The sequence below is a fragment of the Pteropus medius genome, unplaced genomic scaffold, assembly GCF_902729225.1.
Source record: "Pteropus medius unplaced genomic scaffold, Ma_sr-lr_union100, whole genome shotgun sequence".
Taxonomy (NCBI): Eukaryota; Metazoa; Chordata; class Mammalia; order Chiroptera; family Pteropodidae; genus Pteropus; species Pteropus medius.
This window is the reverse complement of record NW_024354886.1, coordinates 5,957,768-5,976,726: the sequence shown is the minus strand read 5'-3', so window position 1 is coordinate 5,976,726 and position 18,959 is coordinate 5,957,768. Positions and strand designations below refer to the sequence as shown.

At 51.8% G+C, this 18,959-nt stretch overlaps 1 protein-coding gene across 1 annotated transcript in view; it reads left to right on the top strand.

The window, feature by feature from the left end:
- The window catches only part of ITPR3 (inositol 1,4,5-trisphosphate receptor type 3), a 64,416-nt gene that overhangs the window by 13,726 nt on the left and 31,731 nt on the right, over positions 1-18,959 (top strand). Inside the window, 10 exon segments of the mRNA XM_039856152.1 lie at positions 150-220; positions 10,793-10,914; positions 12,749-12,835; positions 13,383-13,541; positions 13,732-13,830; positions 14,193-14,276; positions 16,632-16,778; positions 17,045-17,140; positions 17,724-17,774; positions 17,976-18,229. Of these exon segments, the coding sequence (XP_039712086.1) occupies positions 150-220; positions 10,793-10,914; positions 12,749-12,835; positions 13,383-13,541; positions 13,732-13,830; positions 14,193-14,276; positions 16,632-16,778; positions 17,045-17,140; positions 17,724-17,774; positions 17,976-18,229 (1,170 nt within the window).

Sequence of the window (18,959 nt, the reverse complement as noted above, 5' to 3'; positions counted from 1 at the left end):
GGGAGTGACTTGATGGTGAGAGGTTCGTCAGTGACGGAGAGGTTTCTTTGGAGGCCTCCCTGGTACCCTGGGACCCCCTGCCCTGAGGGAGGGGTACTGTGGGGAGATATGTCTCTTCTCTCCCACTGACCGAGCTCCTTGTCCCCCAGGCTGGTGGATGACCGCTGTGTGGTGGAACCCGCAGCTGGGGACCTGGACAACCCCCCTAAGAAGTTCCGAGGTAAGACCTCCACTCCCAGTGCAAACTTCCCTCCTGGGCTGCTGAGTCTTGGGCATGGGACTGAACTCATTCAGCCCCATTCAGCCCCACTGAGCTGGGTCAGACGAGGCTGCCTGCAGCCCTCACGCTGCTGTCTGTGGATCCCCCGTTGGCTTGCAGTGTCGCCATTTTCTTACAACTTCTTCCCTTAATTTTCCGGGGGCCACGCCCAGTTCTCAGGAGCACACCCACTTCTGGCTGGGGGCCAGTTCTCCCCCAAACTCTCCATCAGCCACAAGGCTTTCTTTGTCTGTGTGATTGGGCGTTTTCCGAGGGAACAGGAGGAAAAGAGAATTTCCTCAGGCGTTAGGAGGCCCAGGGTGAGAGCCCCTCTCTGTGCCATGGTCTCATCTGTGTGGTGAGGGAATTGGACGTGATAATCTCCAGGTCCTTTCTCCTGACCCGGGTTGTGTCCTCAGCCCCGGGTGGTGTGGATGACTTCTGCTCCAGGGTGCTTGTGGAACCCAGACCTGGCTCAGCTAAGTAACCCTGGGCAGGTTCCTTCCCTCTTGGGGCCTCTGTGTCCTCTGTGGTCAGTGGGCTGCTCTGTCCCACAGGCATAGGGCCCTTGAGAGAATTAAACGACATCTTGCCGTCACTGTACCCAGCCAGGGTAAGGTGTTATTGTGATTAGCTGTGTGGCTGAGACAGTCAGACAGACGGGTCCTGGGCGTGGTGGGCAGGGTGGGAACAGGCAAGAACATGCCGGGCCACTGCCGCCTCTTCTGGCCACATGGCTGCTCCTCTGGAGAGAGATTACCTGGAATTGTCCTCCAGAGGGATGCTGGGAGGGGAGCAGGATTTAAGATAATCCTGTGGCATCTTTGGCTGTCATCTGATGTGGGCCTTGCCCATCCATCGCGATGTGGAGAAGATGGGGGGAGTTCCTCCCAGCCTGCAGAGCGCCCCATGTCTGCTGTTCTGCTCCTGCTTCCATCAAGGGCCTCTGAGTGGGGGCTTTGCTGGGGGTTTTAAGGGACATGCCTGGATATGTGGGAACTGTCTCCGGCACTGGACATACACCATCTGGCCCCACTGCCTCTCTCACCTCACTCTTTCCCCTCGGCTCCTCTCTTATTCCTTCCAGTTGCACCAGCCTCCCTGCTGTTCCTCCTGTGTGTCAGCCACATCCCCACCTTTGCACTTGTTTTGTCTGCCTGCAAGGTTCTTACCCAAACAGCCACATGGCTTGTGCTCTCAGTGGCTTCAGGTCTCATATCCTCAGAGGCATTCTCTGGCCACCCAATATAAAATTGCCCCTCCCTGCAAATCTCCCTTCCTGACTTACCAGAAGTATTTTAATTGTTTGTTTATTATCTGTCTCCCCTGCTAGAATGTCAGCTCCGCCAAGGCAGAGATTTCTCTCTGTTTTATTCATTGTTTTATCTACAGTGTCCTGCCACATAGTGGGCGCCCAGTACGCATGGAGGAGTGACCGCATGCACCAACCCCCTCTTCAGGCTGCCTCCTGCCCCTGCTGCCTATCTCGGGCCTGGCTGCTCTGGCTCCTGTTGACGTGACCCACCAGAGTCACCTAGTTGAGCCCAGCCTTAAAGGCACTGGGCCCGGGTTCTGGGGGTTTCAGGGTGCTGGTGCAGGCCTTCTGTTTGGAGGTATAGCTTTGACCACGTCCGCTTCTGGGTTCTGAAGGTTATGAGTGGTAGGAAAGGGGGATTGGGGCTCACCTGCAGCCAGAAATAGGAGAGCTTTATAGTTGCTCATGGAAGGGGCAGATTTTCACTCTAGCTGAGGGATTTAGGTAAATTCTTGGGAAGAACTTAGTAAGGGAGAGAGTGCTGAGGGTCCAGAGGGTGGGCTGTGCCAGGGCAGAGAGGGAACTGGGGCCGAAAGGAGAAAGTGTGTATGTGTGTGTGTGTGGGGTGTGTATTGATGTGTAGGGAGTCAGCTTTGTAGTGTGACTAGTGGTGACAGGGAAGTGGGTATGGCAGAGGAAGAGTGCCCTAGAGTTTTAATGGGCAGAGTTTCGGGCTAATTTTTGACAGCAAAAAAACCACTTAACAGAACAGATGCCCCTTTGACCTCTTGCCCTTCTTCCTTCCCATCACTCCTTCCCACTCCCTCCTTTCTCTTCCCCTCCATTTTCCCAAAGCCTGTGAGCAGGGCCTTCCTCAGGATCCGGGAGCTGCCCTGTGGTTCCCATGGCCTTGCTGGGCCCAGCCAGCTCTGTGAGATGGAAGAGGGGACTCAGCCTCCTGCCTCCTCCTGCCCTGTCTGCCCCAGGTCCTGGCCGGTGGTGTTGCGATAAGGCCCCTCTGTGGCCCTGTTTGGACCTGAGAAGAGCCAGCCTTCTGGGATAGGCCCAGATCTCCGTGTGGCCTTGTGGCTGGCAGGTAGAAGTTGGAGCGTTAGAACTTGGGACAAGAGATGGACTCCAACCTCTTCAGTTTTGAGACCGAAGTTCAGTCTCAAACCTAGGAGTCCTGGCTCTCCTTGTTCCCTGATTCTCCTGCAAACACCCTGGCCTGGGGAGAGGTCCCAGCAAGGGTATGCAGCCATGGCAGGCATTTTGGAAGTAGGCCAGAGGCTGTCAGACATGGCTGTGGCCTGAGGCCCCCCAATGCTGTCTCACCATCTTAGGGTGGGGTAGCTGTTGCTCGGAACTGTGGGCTCTCTCTCTTTCCCCTCAGCCCACTGCCAATTCCGGGTCGACTCTGCCTTCACCTGCTGACTCTGGAGACCCCCAGGCTGGGCTGGCATAGCCCTGTGGAGCCCCTACCCTGCCTCCATCTTGTTTGTGGCTCTCGTTTGTGGTTTCAGCTCTAGCCATCTTCTGAGGCCTTCCCAAGCCCTAACATGTTCTGAGAATTCTCTCCAAAGTGTGCAGAGCCCTGGGAGGCCCAGGCTGCTGGGCCCCAGTGTGTGGGCATCCCATGCCAGCCCAGCCTCCCTGACCTCTGCCTTGCTGTAGAGGTCTTGTGATACGGCTGCTCTGAATCTTATGCTGCAGGCTGACCCCGGGTCTGGTCATGTTCCCTCCCACGAACCCTTTCTCTTTCTCCTCCTCCTTCGTTCTTGGCTATCGCTGACCCTTACCTTCCCCTCTACCTCAGGGAAGCTCAGAGCTCACAGCCCAGCCACAGGGACCCCAGGAAAATGTGTAGGAGTCGCTTACCCACTCAGACTGGTGGGGGCAGGTGCTGGGATGGGGACTGATGAGGTGGCCTCCCTGTGCTTGCACGGCTGGGTGCTCCCCCGGCCTTATGCCATCTTCCAAGTCCATTTTATTGTTATTTTCATTATTTTAATGTGAAATATAAGGTATATCAGGACATACTTCAGCTCTACATAAAAATAAAGAGAAAAATAACACACCTATGTACCCACTACTGTGCTCCGTCAAATCCTTTTTACCATGTTTATTTCACATCGTTGCATTTTTAAAGAGATAGCATCTTATGCCCTTAGCGGAAGACAGCTGTGTCTTCCCTCATCCTTTTCCCCTCCCTCTCTCTCCAGAGGCAAACACTTTCAGAAACTGGTGTGTGTCATTCAGCGGCCTGTTTTTATGCTTTTGCTATTAATCCATAAGGATATATTTGTGAATGATGTGGGAGATTGTTTTCTATTTTACACCTCCATATATTAAAGGTACCCTTCTGTATACGTCCCTCTGCACCTTTTCATTATGCACTGTTTTTGAGATTTATCTGTGTTGACACTTGTGGCTCTAGTTCATCTGTGAATAAAATGCAATCCGTGTATCGGTTCTCCTATGGATGGCCATGTAGCTCATTTTCAGTTTTGGAAATTGCCACTGATGTTGCAGTGAGCCCTCTGTTATATATATGCACTACATCTCTTTGGCTCGTGTGCAGGGGTCTCTTGGGTGTGTTCTGAGAGATGCGGGGGACGTTCCAGGGTGGGAGGAAGCCCTTCTACTTTTCAAGGAATGGCCCTGCTGCCTTCCATGGGGGCTGTGGCTGCTCGCCCCGACAGACTGGGGGTGCTGCCCCCATTGCTCCACCCCTATCCTTGCTGCACTTGGTTTTGTCCCACTTAGATTTCTTCCAGCCTGCTGGGTGTGAAATGGCATCTCACTGAGGTTTTAATTTGCATTCCTCTGACTACTAGTGAAATAGGGCATCTTTTCATGTTTATTGGCCACTTACAATTTTGTTCTTAATCCTTTCTTTTTCCTTTTTGTGAAAGTAATACAAGGGGGTGGCTCCATAGTGTAGTGGTTAGCACGTCTGCTTTACATGCAGAAGGTCCTGGCAACATCCGTAGGTCAGGTGTGGAAGTGTGTGTGTGTGTGTTGGGGTGGGGCATATTAAAGAGGGAAAAATAAATAAATAAAAGTAATACAAAGACATGCTCTAGGATGAAGATGAAAGCAATGGTGCCCCCCACCTCACCCTCACTCACCAACTGTTCCCTTTTCCAGGGATAACCATATTAGTAAAATCTGACTAGGTAATTTATTCTTATGGTTAAAACCTCAAAACAGTGCAAATATACATCAAGAGTCTGCTCCTACCTGCTCTGTCCCTCCCCCTCCATGATTGCAGGTAACCACATTCAGGTACCACATTCTTTAGTTTCTAATGCATCCTCCAGTAGTCCTTAATGCAAATACAAACATAGATTCTGATTTCCCCTCTTTTCTTACTCAAAGGTAGCAATCTATGTACACTATTCTATTCTTCGCTGTTTTTTACTTTATAAATCTTACTATGGGTATATCCTACTGGAGATCTTTCCATGTTACCATATAGAAATCTTGAACTCTTTTTTCATTTAAAACTCATTTTTGTTCCATATCCTAGACAAATGTGGAAATAGTGTTCCTATCAATTGCATAGTTTTAAGCATTTAAAAAATATTTTAAAATTGTGGTAAATATTCATAACATAAATTTGCCATCTTAACCATTTTAAGTGTACAGTTCAGTGGCATTAAGCACATTCTCACTGTTGTGCAGCCATCACCACCATCCACCTATAGAACTATTTTCTTCTTGTGAAACTGAAACCTACACCCATTAAATAACTCCCCATCCGCTTTCCCCACCCCCACCCCTGGCAACCGCCATTCTACTTTCCGTGTCTATGAATTTGACTATTCTCAGTACTTCATGTGAGTGGAATCATACAGTATTTGTTCTTTTGTGACTGGCTTATTTCAGGTAGCATGATGGCTTCAAGGTGTACATGTGTTGTAGCCTGTGTCTGGATTTCTGACCTCTATCTCTCTCTTACAGCTACAGACTATTCCATTATGTGGCTCTATTTTATTATTTAACTAGTCCCCTCTGATGGACACTTGGGCTGTTTCTAATCTTTATCATTCCTGCCAGTGCTGCGGCAAAGACCCTTGTACAAATGCAGGTGTGCTCTTAGAGTCAATGAGCAGCGGCGAGATGGCTGAATCAAAGGGCAAGAACATCTGTGATTCTGAGCAAGACTGCCAATTGTCCCCACTAGGGTTGCACCATTTTGCACTTCTTCCAGCAACGTAATAAGAGAAAGCAATCACGTTGAACTTTTTTCATTGTTTCTTTGCCAGCTACTCCCAGGTCTCCAAATATTTTGCTTATTCCAGGAGAATTTAGCTCACTTGGCCCACTCTTCTACTTTGTCTCCCCACATCCTCCCAAAAGCATCCTGTTGCTGTTGTGGGTTCTCCTTTGTGATTTTTATAAACCCGGGTTATTTCTCGTTCTGTCTACTCCTCAAGCACTCTGCTCTGTGTCTTCCTCCCACCACGTCCATGTCACTTAATTTTACCTCATCAAGACTGAACAAGCTTTACATTCTCTTCTGTAACCACAATAGAGTCTTGGGTGTTTTGTTTTATAGACGAGTCTAAATATTGAAAAAAAATCAAAAACCAATGTTTGCACGATTTATATATTATTGTGACTGTATAATTTTATTACCTGTTCTTGTCTTGAACCCTCCACTAGTGCTTTTCAATGTTCGTTGAACAAACAGCAGAACCATTTTGTGTGTGTGTGTGTGTGTGTGTGTGTGTGTAACGATAACTGCTGCTGGCCGCTTTAAAATGCATATTCCCAGGCTCTACCCCAGACCTGCCAAGATATATGTGGGACCCGGAGTTTTCCCCAGATGATTCTGTGCAGTAGCAGTGGCTTTTGGAGTGTTATACACCTTAGTCACTTTCAGGGAATGTCAGTTGACTTTATTAGATGAAGATCCTCTTGTCTGCAGCCTCACAAGCCCTATGCCCCCTGACAGACATGTGCCCCCAGCATGCACAGTCCTTACTGTAGGAAACTCCCTTGGACTGGACCTACGCTTTTCTCTTGGCTTCCGATGCTGGGGCTCCTGTGTGGCCTCAGTCTTCTGGCTCTCCTTGCACCCTCCCTCCTCTCTGCCCTTCTGCCCTGCGATTTGGCGAGAAAGAAGGTTCTGGCCCCATCTGGGATTCTGATAGGGCTGCCTTTGAGCAGAGAGCACAGCACAGTAGAAGCATGGAGATGTGCATGGGGTGGACCACAAACATTTCAGAGGGCTCAGATCATTTATTCAACAAGCATTTTCTGACATATATTGTGGGTAGGGCTCTAAGGAAGGTTCTTAGTGAGAGAAAAAGATGAATTTGTCAAGGTAGTAAGTTTCCAAGAAATCTATTGAGGAGTCAGGAGCAGGAGGGATCACTTCTGGCTTCCTCTCTCTCCAGAGATGCCCCAGCACAAGGCGTTTTACTCAGACACAAGCTCTGACCTACTAGTGGGCTTTAAATTCCCTTTAATGGGGCGCGACCATCTTTTTAAGAATTGGACAGAATAGAATTAGAATGCGTCAGCCATAGTAAGGGTTGTTATTATTTTATTTTTTTCTTCAGCTCTCTCTATTCTTCTGTTAAATATATTCAATGAGTTTTAAATTTGGTTATTGAAGCTTTTTATTTCTAGAAATCCCATCTGGTTCTTTTTCAGTCTGCTGTGTCACTTTTTATAGTTTCCTGTTCTCTGCAGAGATCCTCAAGTGTTTCTTTTATTGATTTAAGGCAGAGTAGGCATTTCTGGTTTACAAATGATGTCTGTATCTGAAGTCTTTCACGTCTGTTTCTGGTGTCTGTTTTGTGGGTTTGTTCTTGCTTGTGGTGTCTAGTTCCCGAGTTCCTGGTTATCTTTGACTATATTCTGGTTATTGCATTTGAAAAATTTGGTATGAATGGTTATGGAGTAGGGGAAAAGTACTTTCCTCAAGAAAGGGTGTGCTCCCAGACTCCTGGGGACACCACCTGTCCAAGACCATCCGAAGCCAAGCTCAAGTCTGGGGTTTTTGCACTACCCAGGGGATTCCAACGGGGCTGTAGCTCCTGGAAGGAGCTGTTCTACTCTGGTTTTAGCCTTCGCCAGGGGCGTATCCCTGAGGGGAGGGGTCTCCTGCTACTTCCACCTTCCATGGGCCTGGGCTGGGATTTCTGCCTCTTCACCTGGTGAAGCTGCCCCTGATAAAAGTTCGTGTCTTCTGGAATCAGCAAATAACCTCAGGGTGAAAGTAGCTTGAGTGTTCTGTATCTACCTGGTTTTCCTTTCGATCTTCTGTTATGACCAGATGATTCTTTGCTGTCTCATCAGTTCTTTAAGAAGTCTTAAAATAACATCCGTTTGAAAAATCTGGTTGTGGAGTCGTGTTCTGGTTTAGCTGATCCAGAATGGAGTATAACCGCAGCTCTCAGCCCTGTCAGACCCAGAGCCTGCCCTGCTTACCAGGGACAGAAGTCTCATGTGATTTCATGAAATGATGATCTGAATATGTATTTCCTAAGTGAGTTAGGTCAGAAGAGCTTGAGAAACTGCTGTAGGGTGACCCTGGGGCAGCATCTCTGTCTTTCCTCCTTTTCTCCTGTCTGGATTGGGAGTGGAGGGAGGTGGGCTGTGGGAGACCAAGGAGCTCAGATGGCCAAGGCCTGGGCTGCTGGCCTCGCTGGCCTCCCGGGGCTCCAGGCTCCAGGCTCAGGGCCCCAATCTCCCTCTCCCATCTCAGCTTGCCAGGCCTGATGTGTGACTGTTTGGTGTCTGACTGCCACTTCTACATTTCACTTGCCTTGCCCTCCACTTGCAATGCCTCATTATTTTCTTCCCTTCAAGGCTAAACTCAAGCCCCCCCACCCCCAACTCCGCCCCCATTACACATGAGGGAGTTGTTTCTAGATTCATGTGTTCATCTGGCAGACATTTCCTGAGCCCTGGTCTAGGGGCTGGGGACACAGTGATGAGTTCCACTCAGCCCTGCCTGCCTCGTGGAGCTTGGTGAGGTAGGCAAAAATAAGCAGATCAGCCTGTCAGACCCAGACCCCCGTTTAAGTGGAATTAAAAAATAATACAATCTATCCATATCCGTATTATGTAACATAAGAGGGGGATGGGTCCGGGGTCTGAGTGAGCCTGGAGCTGGGGGGAAGTATCAGGCCAATATAATGCTCTAAGGGTGACAAAAAAGAGCAATGAAAGCAGTATATAACACAATCTATATAAACATAGAAACACATAAATAAGTAAATTAATTAAAATGTATAATAGATAATGTATATTATAGAAGTAAATGTTGGGCACAGTTAGAAGATCCAAGGAAGCAGTCAGAGCTTGCTTCTGAATCATGAATACAGCGGTCACAAATATAGGCATTTGGCTCTTGGCGTAGCTATAAGCGATGCATTTTCTGAAACACCAACAATCTCCTGATAGAGTTTGAACAATACAAAGGACAGTCTTCCCTCCGTTTATATCTGAGTTGCTTTCCTGGAAAATTCAATGTTTGCTAAAACCATACAAAAACTGCTTTGTGTTTCTGTATGCCACTCTGGGCCCAGAGCACTGCCTGCAGCTGTCCACATGCAAGTGTGCAGCAGAACATTCGAAGCAGGTGTCTCACTGGACAGTCTTCATGGTGCAGATGTCCTGCCCACTAAATGCCAGGTGTGACTTCAATCGCTGGATAATCAAAATTGCTCCCCCCATTTTCAAAACACCCCCTGGTGTGTGGCCCTACTCCCCTGACTCCTGCTGGGAGCCAGTGGCCTCTAGCAAGGCAGAGAGATTGATATAGTGACTGGGGAAGCCCTGGGAGCTCCAACTCGACCTGAAAAAGCAGGAGGACTTCCTGGAGGGGGTGACACTCCAGCTGAGCAGAACGCCACGAAGGCATACTCTCTCCAAAAAACTGAGTGCATGTTTCTGGAAGTGGTGACCATTCATGCTGGTGGTGCTAAGGTGGGCTGGGCAAGGCAGCCCTTGGTGGCTCTGTCTGCTCTTGGAATTGCCATTTACCACCTCCCTCAAGGAAGTTCTGTCTTCTCTGAACTTTGACTCACACTTCTTTTCTCCTCCTGAGGGCACCAGGGGGCCTCTGCCTGCTCGCTGGCTAGATGGAAAATACAGTTTCACTTTTAGTTCCCAGGGGCTGTATGCCAGCTTTTACCAGAGCAGGGACATATAGCCTTCCTTCTAGAGGGTAGATGAGAGGGGCTGAAGGAGGGGGCTCCCCGTCTCTGTGATCTGCTCCCCCAGTGGTCCCTTTCTAGGTCCCCCAGCACTTTATCTTTTTCCTGCATTCCATGCTACTGGAGCAATGTGCAGTTCTGGAGGCACAGCCCTGCAGCGTGAGAGGCGTCTTAGAGGCCATAAGCCCACGCCCTTGCCCAGGGTGTGATTCCCTTCTCTGACAGGGCACTCACTGCCTCACAGCGCAGCTCTTGTCAAATAGACCTAGTCTCCTGTGTCAGCATTTCACCATGACCCAGAATCCAAGATCTCCTCCCGCCACACTGTAGAATAGGATTTTCCAACTCATGCATCCTTTTGATAAGCAGAAAAATCTTACACCCTTCTGGAGTTTGGGCTTATGACAATCATTAGTATTTTGTGTGCTTTCCAAAATAAAAATTGTAATAGTGAATTTGTTTCTGGAATTTTGTTTGGCCCTGCCTTAGGTTGAGTTCCCTAAGGTGGGAGAATTATTGAGCCAAGTTCTCAGGAGGAGAGTGAGGGAGCCTTGCTCACACAGGGCAAGGAAGAGCAGACAAAGATGTAGTTTCAGGGGAAGAGAAGCCTTAGCTTGATCCCACCAGGAGCTGGGGAATGACCGGCACACAGACAGTCTCCCAGAGGCCAGGCTGTTACCTGCCTGCGCCAGCCACTGGATGGGTCTGCTCTTTGGGAGGGGGATGTAACTTCTCAGGTATCTGTGGCAGTTGGCCAGAGAAGGATGCAGGTGTGAGCTGACAGCTGCCAATGTCCACAAAAGCTGGGCACTAACAAGGCAAAGGGTGAGGGCCCAAGAATCTCAGATTAATCTCCCATGGGGCAGAGAGCATGTATCCACCTCACAAGTGAGATCCTGTTCTCAAACTTCCTATCGGGACTCTCCATTCTTCTTAGTCTAGGATGCTCTTAGTTCTTCAGTGTTCTTCCAACCACTACCTCTTTACGTGGGGAGCTGAGGTGGGATTTGAGGGCAGGGCTGCAGGCTGGGGTTTTCTCCATGGAGGGCCCTGAGCCTTATGTGAACCAGTCTCCCTGCTTCGCCCACCCTACCACAGACTGCCTCTTCAAGGTGTGCCCCATGAACCGCTACTCGGCCCAGAAGCAGTACTGGAAGGCCAAACAGACCAAGCAGGACAAGGAGAAGATTGCCGATGTGGTGCTGCTGCAGAAGTTGCAGGTGTGTGTGCGCAGGGGTGCGCTGTGTGTGTGTATGCATTAGGAACCTGAGCACGCACCCAGGGCCACTGCTTGCCAGAGCTGACGGGGGCCCTGTGGCGGAGCTGGTTTTTAAAACCCCAAAGTGCAAGATTGGTGTGCACTGCTGTGAGTGAGGTGGAAGGAGTAGAGTGTCCTCCCAGTGATCCACTCGTCTCTATATGACCCTTTGTGCCACTTAGAAGAAGGTGCCCCTTCCTCCAGGCTGGCACAGCCCTATGCCAGGGCACGTGGCTCAGTGAGTGGAAGGTGGACAGGGTTCAGCTCCCACCCAACCCTTCAGCTAGACACCGTGGTGCAGTGAACAACCTGTATAGCTGTGCAGTGGCTCCAGGGAACATGATTTGAGAACTAGTCTTAATGTCTCCCCTTTGTTTTACAGAATTGGAGCCTGGGACCTATAGAGGGGACTGAGCTTTCTGTGGTTATCCTCTAAGTTTGCAGTAGGGCCTAGATGGTCCCTGGGTCTCTGACTCACCTTGGATTCCTTGGACAGATGGGTGGTGTAAGGTGTGAGGGCCTGGTGGTTGCTCATGGGCCTTCGGGTCAGTGGCCCAGTTCAAATCCTGGGCAGTCCTCTCTGGACAGAGCTCAGGGCCCCAGGCCCAGGCCCCATGGAGAGGAGAGTGAGAGGCTTTGGTGTGTTAGCACTTTGCACACTACTTCTGAGACTCTCTTGGCCCTGATGCCCCCCACCTCCTGTGTTCCTTGCCCTGAGGAGTGAGTGTGAAATGGGGGAATGGTGGGCCTGCCCCACAGCTGTGAACTAGGCTGGAGAGAGGGGGCTGGGGGGTGGGCTGCCTAAGCTCTGTGACGAAGAACCCCATCCCTTTCCCTGGGCTGGGACTGTCACAGGCTTCCTGCTGCTACTGACACAGGCTGAGGCTGAACTGGGAATCTGGTCTGGGCACAGGGCCCTCATATGTGCACAGACACTGCTCAGAACTACATGTAGTCACACAGCTATGTACTGTGGGTCTGCGGAAAGTCACTGGTACACAGCAAAGCTCCCCTACAGCCACCTTCACGCTGGCCTCAGTCTTGAGGCCCCTTTAATGGGACCGAAAAGAAAGCAGAGGGACCAGTGCTCTCAGGAAGTGCCAGTCTGGAGCCCCTGACTCCAGGAACTCCCCCTGTCTGATGGAGGAGATAGAGCCTGTCCCCAGCTGGGGTAGCTTTCAGTCTAATGTGACATAAGTGCCAAAAAAGGTGTCCTTAATGGAGTGCAAACCAGATCCTCAAGGCCTCCAGAGCTGCATCCATCAGAATTGAATGTGGCCAATCAGGGAAGGCTCCCTGGAGACAGTGAGCTGGGAACACACACAGTTTTCGGAGGGAGGGTGGAGGAATGGGGTAGAGGAGGAGGGAGTGGCACCAAGCATGCCTGTCAGCCATTGGGCTGGGGCAGGGGTCCCTTGTTGGGGCGTTAGGAATCTGGTGAGGCGGGGGTAGTGAGGCACAGCTTAGGTGTCTGCTGGGCTGTCTGAGGTCATAGGGGACTCAAGGCCTGGCTGGCATGCCCCCTCCAGAGGGAGGTGATGGAGTGGAGACACACTAGTGGTAGGCAGCGTTGAGGGATTTGGTTCCTTGAGCTGCAGGATGTATCACCTCAGGCTGCCCTTCCACACTTGGAGCCTCAGTCCCTCTCAGTAATGGGAGAGAACGGGTCAGATGGCCTCTGAGAGTCACTCTGGGTGCAGTGCCAGAAACTGTGTGTGTGTGCATGCACGTGCATGTGTGTGGGGGAACACGCTCCTCCAGGAGTGGGCTCCTCCACCTAACATGTACCTGTACAGCATGCAGCCCAAATGGAGCAGAAGCAGAACGACACGGAGAACAAGAAGGTGCATGGGGACGTTGTGAAGTATGGCAGTGTGATCCAGGTGAGACCCCCACCCTGCATCTCCCCCTGAGGAGGCCTGGGCTGCTGTTGGGTAAGGAGTGCCAGCTGACATGCCCTCTGTGGGTTTGTCCCCAGTGGGAGGCTCTGGGACTGCCTCTGGGACTGCATATCTGTTTCTGTATATGGCCTGAGTAGCTGTGTCCAAGGGCGTGTGTTCAGCATGGTGGTTACCAGCACCGATTCTGGATCCACGTGGTCTAGGTTCAAATCTTGTCCCTGTGACTTAGGCAAGTTACCTAACTTCCTGGTGCCTCCATGTTCCCATCTGTAAGATCAGGCCAATGATAGTAGTTCCCTCTTGGCATGAAATAATACCTATAAGGTATTTAGAACATCGTTTTATGTGATCACCTGGGTGCCCAACTCGGCGTGTTTGTGTGTATGGTTGTGTGTGTCTCAGTCTGTGTGTTTGAGTCTGTGTGTCTGGCAGTGTGTACAGCCAGCTGTGACCAAGGGTCCAGTAGGCCCCCCCCAGTAACCCCCTCTCTGATGGGCTGGCCTCCTGGGGTTCCTCACCTCACCCCCAGCTCCTGCACATGAAAAGCAACAAGTACCTGACAGTGAACAAGCGGCTGCCGGCCCTGCTGGAGAAGAATGCCATGCGGGTGACGCTGGATGCCACGGGCAATGAGGGCTCCTGGCTCTTCATCCAGCCCTTCTGGAAGCTGCGGAGCAATGGGGACAATGTGAGGACAGGGCCGGGCTGGAGGGCCTCGGTGGGAGGTGAAGGCCACAGCTCCAGAGTTGCTTCTAGATGCTCTTTGATGTGGGCATTGAATCAGGTCATGTCCACTTTTTAGAGGAGCAGACTGAGACCAGAGAGAGGCCTGGGTCTTTGGCCTTTCTCACCCTTACTCTGCCGGCTTGTCCCCATAGGTGGTCGTGGGGGACAAGGTGATCCTGAATCCCGTCAATGCTGGGCAGCCTCTGCATGCCAGTAATTATGAGCTCAGTGACAATGCTGGCTGCAAGGAGGTGAGTGGGGTGGTGGGGCCAACCCTTCAGGGGAGAGGTGACCCACAGTCCTGAGGGTATGGACCCACCCCTCCCCACCAGGGTCTCTTCCTCCAGTCCCTTCTGGCCCACTGGTTAAGTCGGGGCTCACCGCTCTCCCACCCATCTCCCAACATTGCCCCCATTCTCTACCCCACAGGTTGGCAGCCCCAGGGCACTTGGGCTGAATTCTGAGGGCTCTGGCTGGGAGAAGACACCTCCTCCTGGGCTCTTGTGGGGGCTGGGCTAGTCCTCTCCTTGCCCCTCTCTAGGACTTCAGTGATGCCTCGCTCCTCAATGGTTTGGGTCTGCCTGGCATCATGGGTCTCTCCGCCCTTCCCCAGGTCAACTCCGTGAACTGCAACACCAGCTGGAAGATCAACCTCTTCATGCAGTTTCGAGACCACATGGATGAGGTGTTGAAAGGGGTAAGGTCATGGAGCACCCTTCAACCCCTGCCCCGCCACTGCCTTACCATTCCTGCCCTGTACCCAGCTCTGCTCGCCATCTGGCCCTTCCCTCCATGCACCCCCTGCTCTGGCTCTCTCCGCCCCCACAGGGGCCCACCCACCAGCCCCAACTTGACCTCCCCTTCTCTTGTTTCTGGCCTCATAATCTCCCTCTCCAAGTTCTGGCTGTTCTCAGTTTGTTCACTTGCTAAGGGGGTGTCAGTGGACTAGGGTCCCCATCCTCCCACCTTGGGGTGGGCCCAGATCTTTTGAACACCCTGTCCCCTTCCCCACACCAGCTCGCTGGATCCCGACCAGGCCCCCTACTCTTTGCCCTGTGCCCTCTTGGACAAGGACATGAAGCGACTGAGTCAGGGCCTGTGTCCTGGTTCTAGACCTGCCAGTGTGGACGCTAGAACATGAGGGGTTGACAGGTGGGGAGGGATGAGCCTGCGGAGGAGAAAGTACTGCTGGAAAACATCGCAGTAAAGACTTTCGGAGGGACCAGAGCAGAGGGTGGAAGGAGGACTGGAAGAGGTCGTCAGAGAAACCCTGAAAACCAGACGTAGGGGGAGAGAGGATTCAGAGGTTCCTCAAGGGGGCTTATAGGGGATGAAACTAGCCGGTTGGGGTGCAGGCGGTAAGTGCAGGGGAAGATTTGAGGGGCAGATTTGGGGGAAGCAGTGAGGGTGGGACTCCTCAACTAGGGGAATTAGCGGTGATACCTGTTAAAGGGACAGGTGACAGGCTCACGAACAGCTACCTAAGGAGGCCGCCCTATGTTTACTACACAGAAACCTGTAGTGTTCCCTTTGCCCTTCTCCCCCAGCCAGGCTGCTCTGTCAGACTTTCCTGTCCCCCTCAGGCTTCCTCAATCCCTCGTCCTCCTCCCTCCCATCTCCCAGACTGTTTCCCATCTATCCGTGCTCTGTGCCTTTCTCTCCCTCCCTTAAGCCTGCACATCATCCGCACGTCAGTCAAGGCCCAGTCCACGTGCCACGTCCTCTTGGAATCCTTCCCTCATTATACATTCCAGCTCCAGTTTTGTGTAGCACTTAGAAAAGGAAGCATCACTGGGCCAAACCCTGAGGTGCTGCCCAGAGTGGTTTTGGTGACTCTATCATGGCTCCAATGTTAGATTCCAGGCAACTTGGAAGAGAGACTTGAGCTAACCAAGCCCATCCTTTGTTTGGTGTCACCCTGCACTACCTGGGTACAGAAGTCACCAGGTTCTGCTATAGTAACTGACCCAATCTGTGTACGTGTGTTCATCTCTTCATTCATCCACTCAACGCATTCCCTCTATAGACGTCGGCTGAGTACTTTGTGTCCAGCGCAGTGCAGGAGAAACAGATAATGCTGTCAGTAACAATGATAGGAGCGGCAGCCGTGCCCTGAGAGCCTGCTGAGTGGTTCGCTATGGGAGGAAGTGTAGTGGGGAGGTGAGGGTGTGGGCTCTGGAGCTGCGGTATGGATTCATGTCCCATTTGTCCCTAGCTACATGACCTTCGGCAGGACACTTTACCTTCTCTGTGCCTCAGTTTCTCCACCTTTAAAATGGAGATAATGATATATGTATCCAGAGGGTTAGTGTGAAGATTAGGTGAGGAAGTTCATGTAAAGGGCTTGCACAGTAGCTGGCACATGGTAAGAGCGTAGTGTTACTTCTTTATACAAATTACAGTCCTCACAATTTCTGCGAGGTCAATGTTCCATTTACAGAGGCGGAAACTGAGGCCCAGAGATGTTAAGGGACTTATACAATGTCACACAGCTTATAAGAACAGGGCCGGGATCCAAACTTGGTCTCAGTGTCCAGAGCTACAGAGATGAACAGGCCATGGTCCCTGCACTCCAGCTGCTCCAGGCCAGCAGGGAGCAAAAGGAATGAGCATGATGTATCAATACTTGGGCAGAAAGGGCCCAAGAGGGGTGTAACCATGGGCTTGGGGAGATCCCTCCTGCCTTCATGGAGGCGGTGACTTGAGATTGGCCTTTAGAGGTCAGGCAGGGTTTCTAGAGGTACAGATTGGGGAGGGGGATGATCAAGGGCAGGTTCGAACATGAAAGGCTGGGGAAGACTCTGGGTAAGAGCATGTCCCGCCCCAGCTGTCTGGAGCTTCCGAATTTGGGGTCTAAGCTGAGGGCTATGGGCAGTGCCTAGCTGAGGGTCCTGGCCGCCCTCTGGTGGGGTTCAGCGTGCATCTCACCCTCTGCTTGCTGGCTCTGGAAGGAGCAAGTGGGGTCCAGCCAGCCGCACCTGCATCTGAGGCATGAGGTGTTGGCCCCTGGGAGGGTCCTTATCCATTCTGAGCCTACACCCGCTGCCTGCAGGGAGACGTGGTGCGGCTGTTCCATGCGGAGCAGGAGAAGTTCCTGACTTGTGATGAGTACAAGGGCAAGCTGCAGGTGTTCCTGCGTACTACACTGCGCCAGTCTGCCACCTCGGCCACCAGCTCCAACGCCCTCTGGGAGGTGGAGGTCAGATTCCTGCTTTTGGTGCCTGGGACCCAGCCCTTCTCTCCAGCTCTGGGCTCCACCCCTCCCTCTTCCCCCATCACCCTGGGGGGTGGGAGGTCAACCCTGCCTCTACTCTGAGCACCCCCAGAGTCAAGAGGCCAGGAGAGGTCCAGGAGACACCTACCCAGAGCTCTCTAGGCCTCCAGTGCCCCTCCTTGCCATGCTTCCCCCTTTGAACTTCTCCTCCCTGAATAACCTCACCCCTGCCTCACCCCTGCACCCCCCAGGTGGTCCACCATGACCCCTGTCGTGGAGGAGCTGGCCACTGGAATGGCCTGTACCGCTTCAAGCACCTGGCCACGGGCAACTACTTGGCTGCTGAGGTGAGTGGGGAGACGAAAGGCATCCTGGGAGCTCAGGCTATGTGTGCTTAGGGGCATGCACAAGCGTGTGTGCCTGGTGCCCGTCTACACACATAGATGTGTCTGTGGAATCCGGCTTACTTGTACTCATACATTTATTTAACATATTATCAAATGAATGCACAACTGTAAATAAGCCTAATAAATATTATGCCGATACTGTTTGCCAGGAGCTATTCTAGGCACTGGGAGATAGCAGTGAGCAAAATTCCCAGAATGGAACTTACATTCAATATCCATGTGTGTCCATAATGCACAGGCTTGTGTGTATTGGGATATTCCTCTGTGTGTGTGTGTGTGTGTGTGTGTGTGTGTGTGTGTGTTCATCTGTGGTCTGGAGAGGGACCATGAAGGGTAGGATCTGGGGGCTCTCATTGGTGGCTCCTCCAGGAGTCACATGGATTTTGGGGCTGGGGTGGCCACTGGGAGGGTGGGGGCTGCCTGCCCCAACCTAGGGCTGTATGTAGACTTTATTTTGGGGTAGGAGTCATGTGAGTATAGCTTGGTATTCAATAGCTCTCCCCCATCTTGTATCTTTGTCTAGGAGAACCCCAGCTACAAGGGCGATGCCTCTGATCCCAAGGCAGCAGGAGTGGTGAGGACCAAAGCAGGGCTCTAGGGCCAGGGGAACAGTGACTAACCTTGTGCATCACTCTCTGGGTGGGCGGGGCAGGGGAGGCCATGAGACCCTGGGAGGTGGATTAGAGAGAGAAGGCCTCTCGGGTAGGATCTTGGTGGTTTTAGGGGGCCCAAGAGGAGGGAGGAACTCCTGCCTGAGCTGGGATCTTCACCCCAGGGTGTGCAGGGTCGTGCAGGTCGCCGGAACGCTGGGGAGAAGATCAAGTACCGCCTCGTGGCTGTGCCTCATGGCAACGACATTGCCTCGCTCTTTGAGCTGGACCCCACCACACTGCAGAAAACTGACTCTTTTGTGCCCCGGTGGGTAGGCGCCATGTGCCTGGGGGCTGGCTGGGGGTACCCAGGTTGGGCCTGCCTGTCCCTGGATTCCCTGCATCCCCTACTTCTTTGTTCTCCTGAGGTCCTTGGGCCTTAGGAACTGCATGACCTGTCCCCCTGGGGATTGAGCTCTGAGAAGTGTAGGCAGGTAACTGCCATTGAACGCTTGCTGTGCTAGTGGCTTTATCAAAATGCTTTCTCTCCAATATTCTTTGCCCTTGTCAATCTGGGTGTTTAGGAGCAGGCTGCATGATAGTTTGTCCAGGGTATACTGGACCCCTGACCTTGAGATTCTAGGACTTTACATCAAGAAACTTCCTGGGTGTCAATCAGGCATTATCATTTACTAGCCGTATGACCTCAGGCCACGTGCTCAATCACTGTGCCCCAATTTCATCACCTGTCAAGTGGGAATATCTAGTCTACCCAGAGTCACTATAGGCCCACGATACCTTATCTGAAACTCTTGGGGCTAGTTCCATTTGGAGATTCAGATTGCTTTTCATTTCAGAAAGGTAATTATATTTCATAATCAAAGACATGAGTATTTCTGCTGTGAAACACATGTATATTGAGACTAAATGGGATAAACAGTCTCAATAGCCTCATTTGTCCAAATGAATTTTGGTCCCAAGTTTACAAACAAGCCTTGGCTTTTCGAGCGCTTTGGGTTTGGGGAGTGTGGGTGAGGCGTGTGTGCCTGGGTAAGCGTGGCCGTTAGCATGGGGCCTAGGGCGCTTGCTGGTCACTTGTCTCTGGCTCCTCACCTGGAGGGGACCAACCCCTGACTCATGGCTGCTGGGTGTGGAGCGTTAGCATGGGG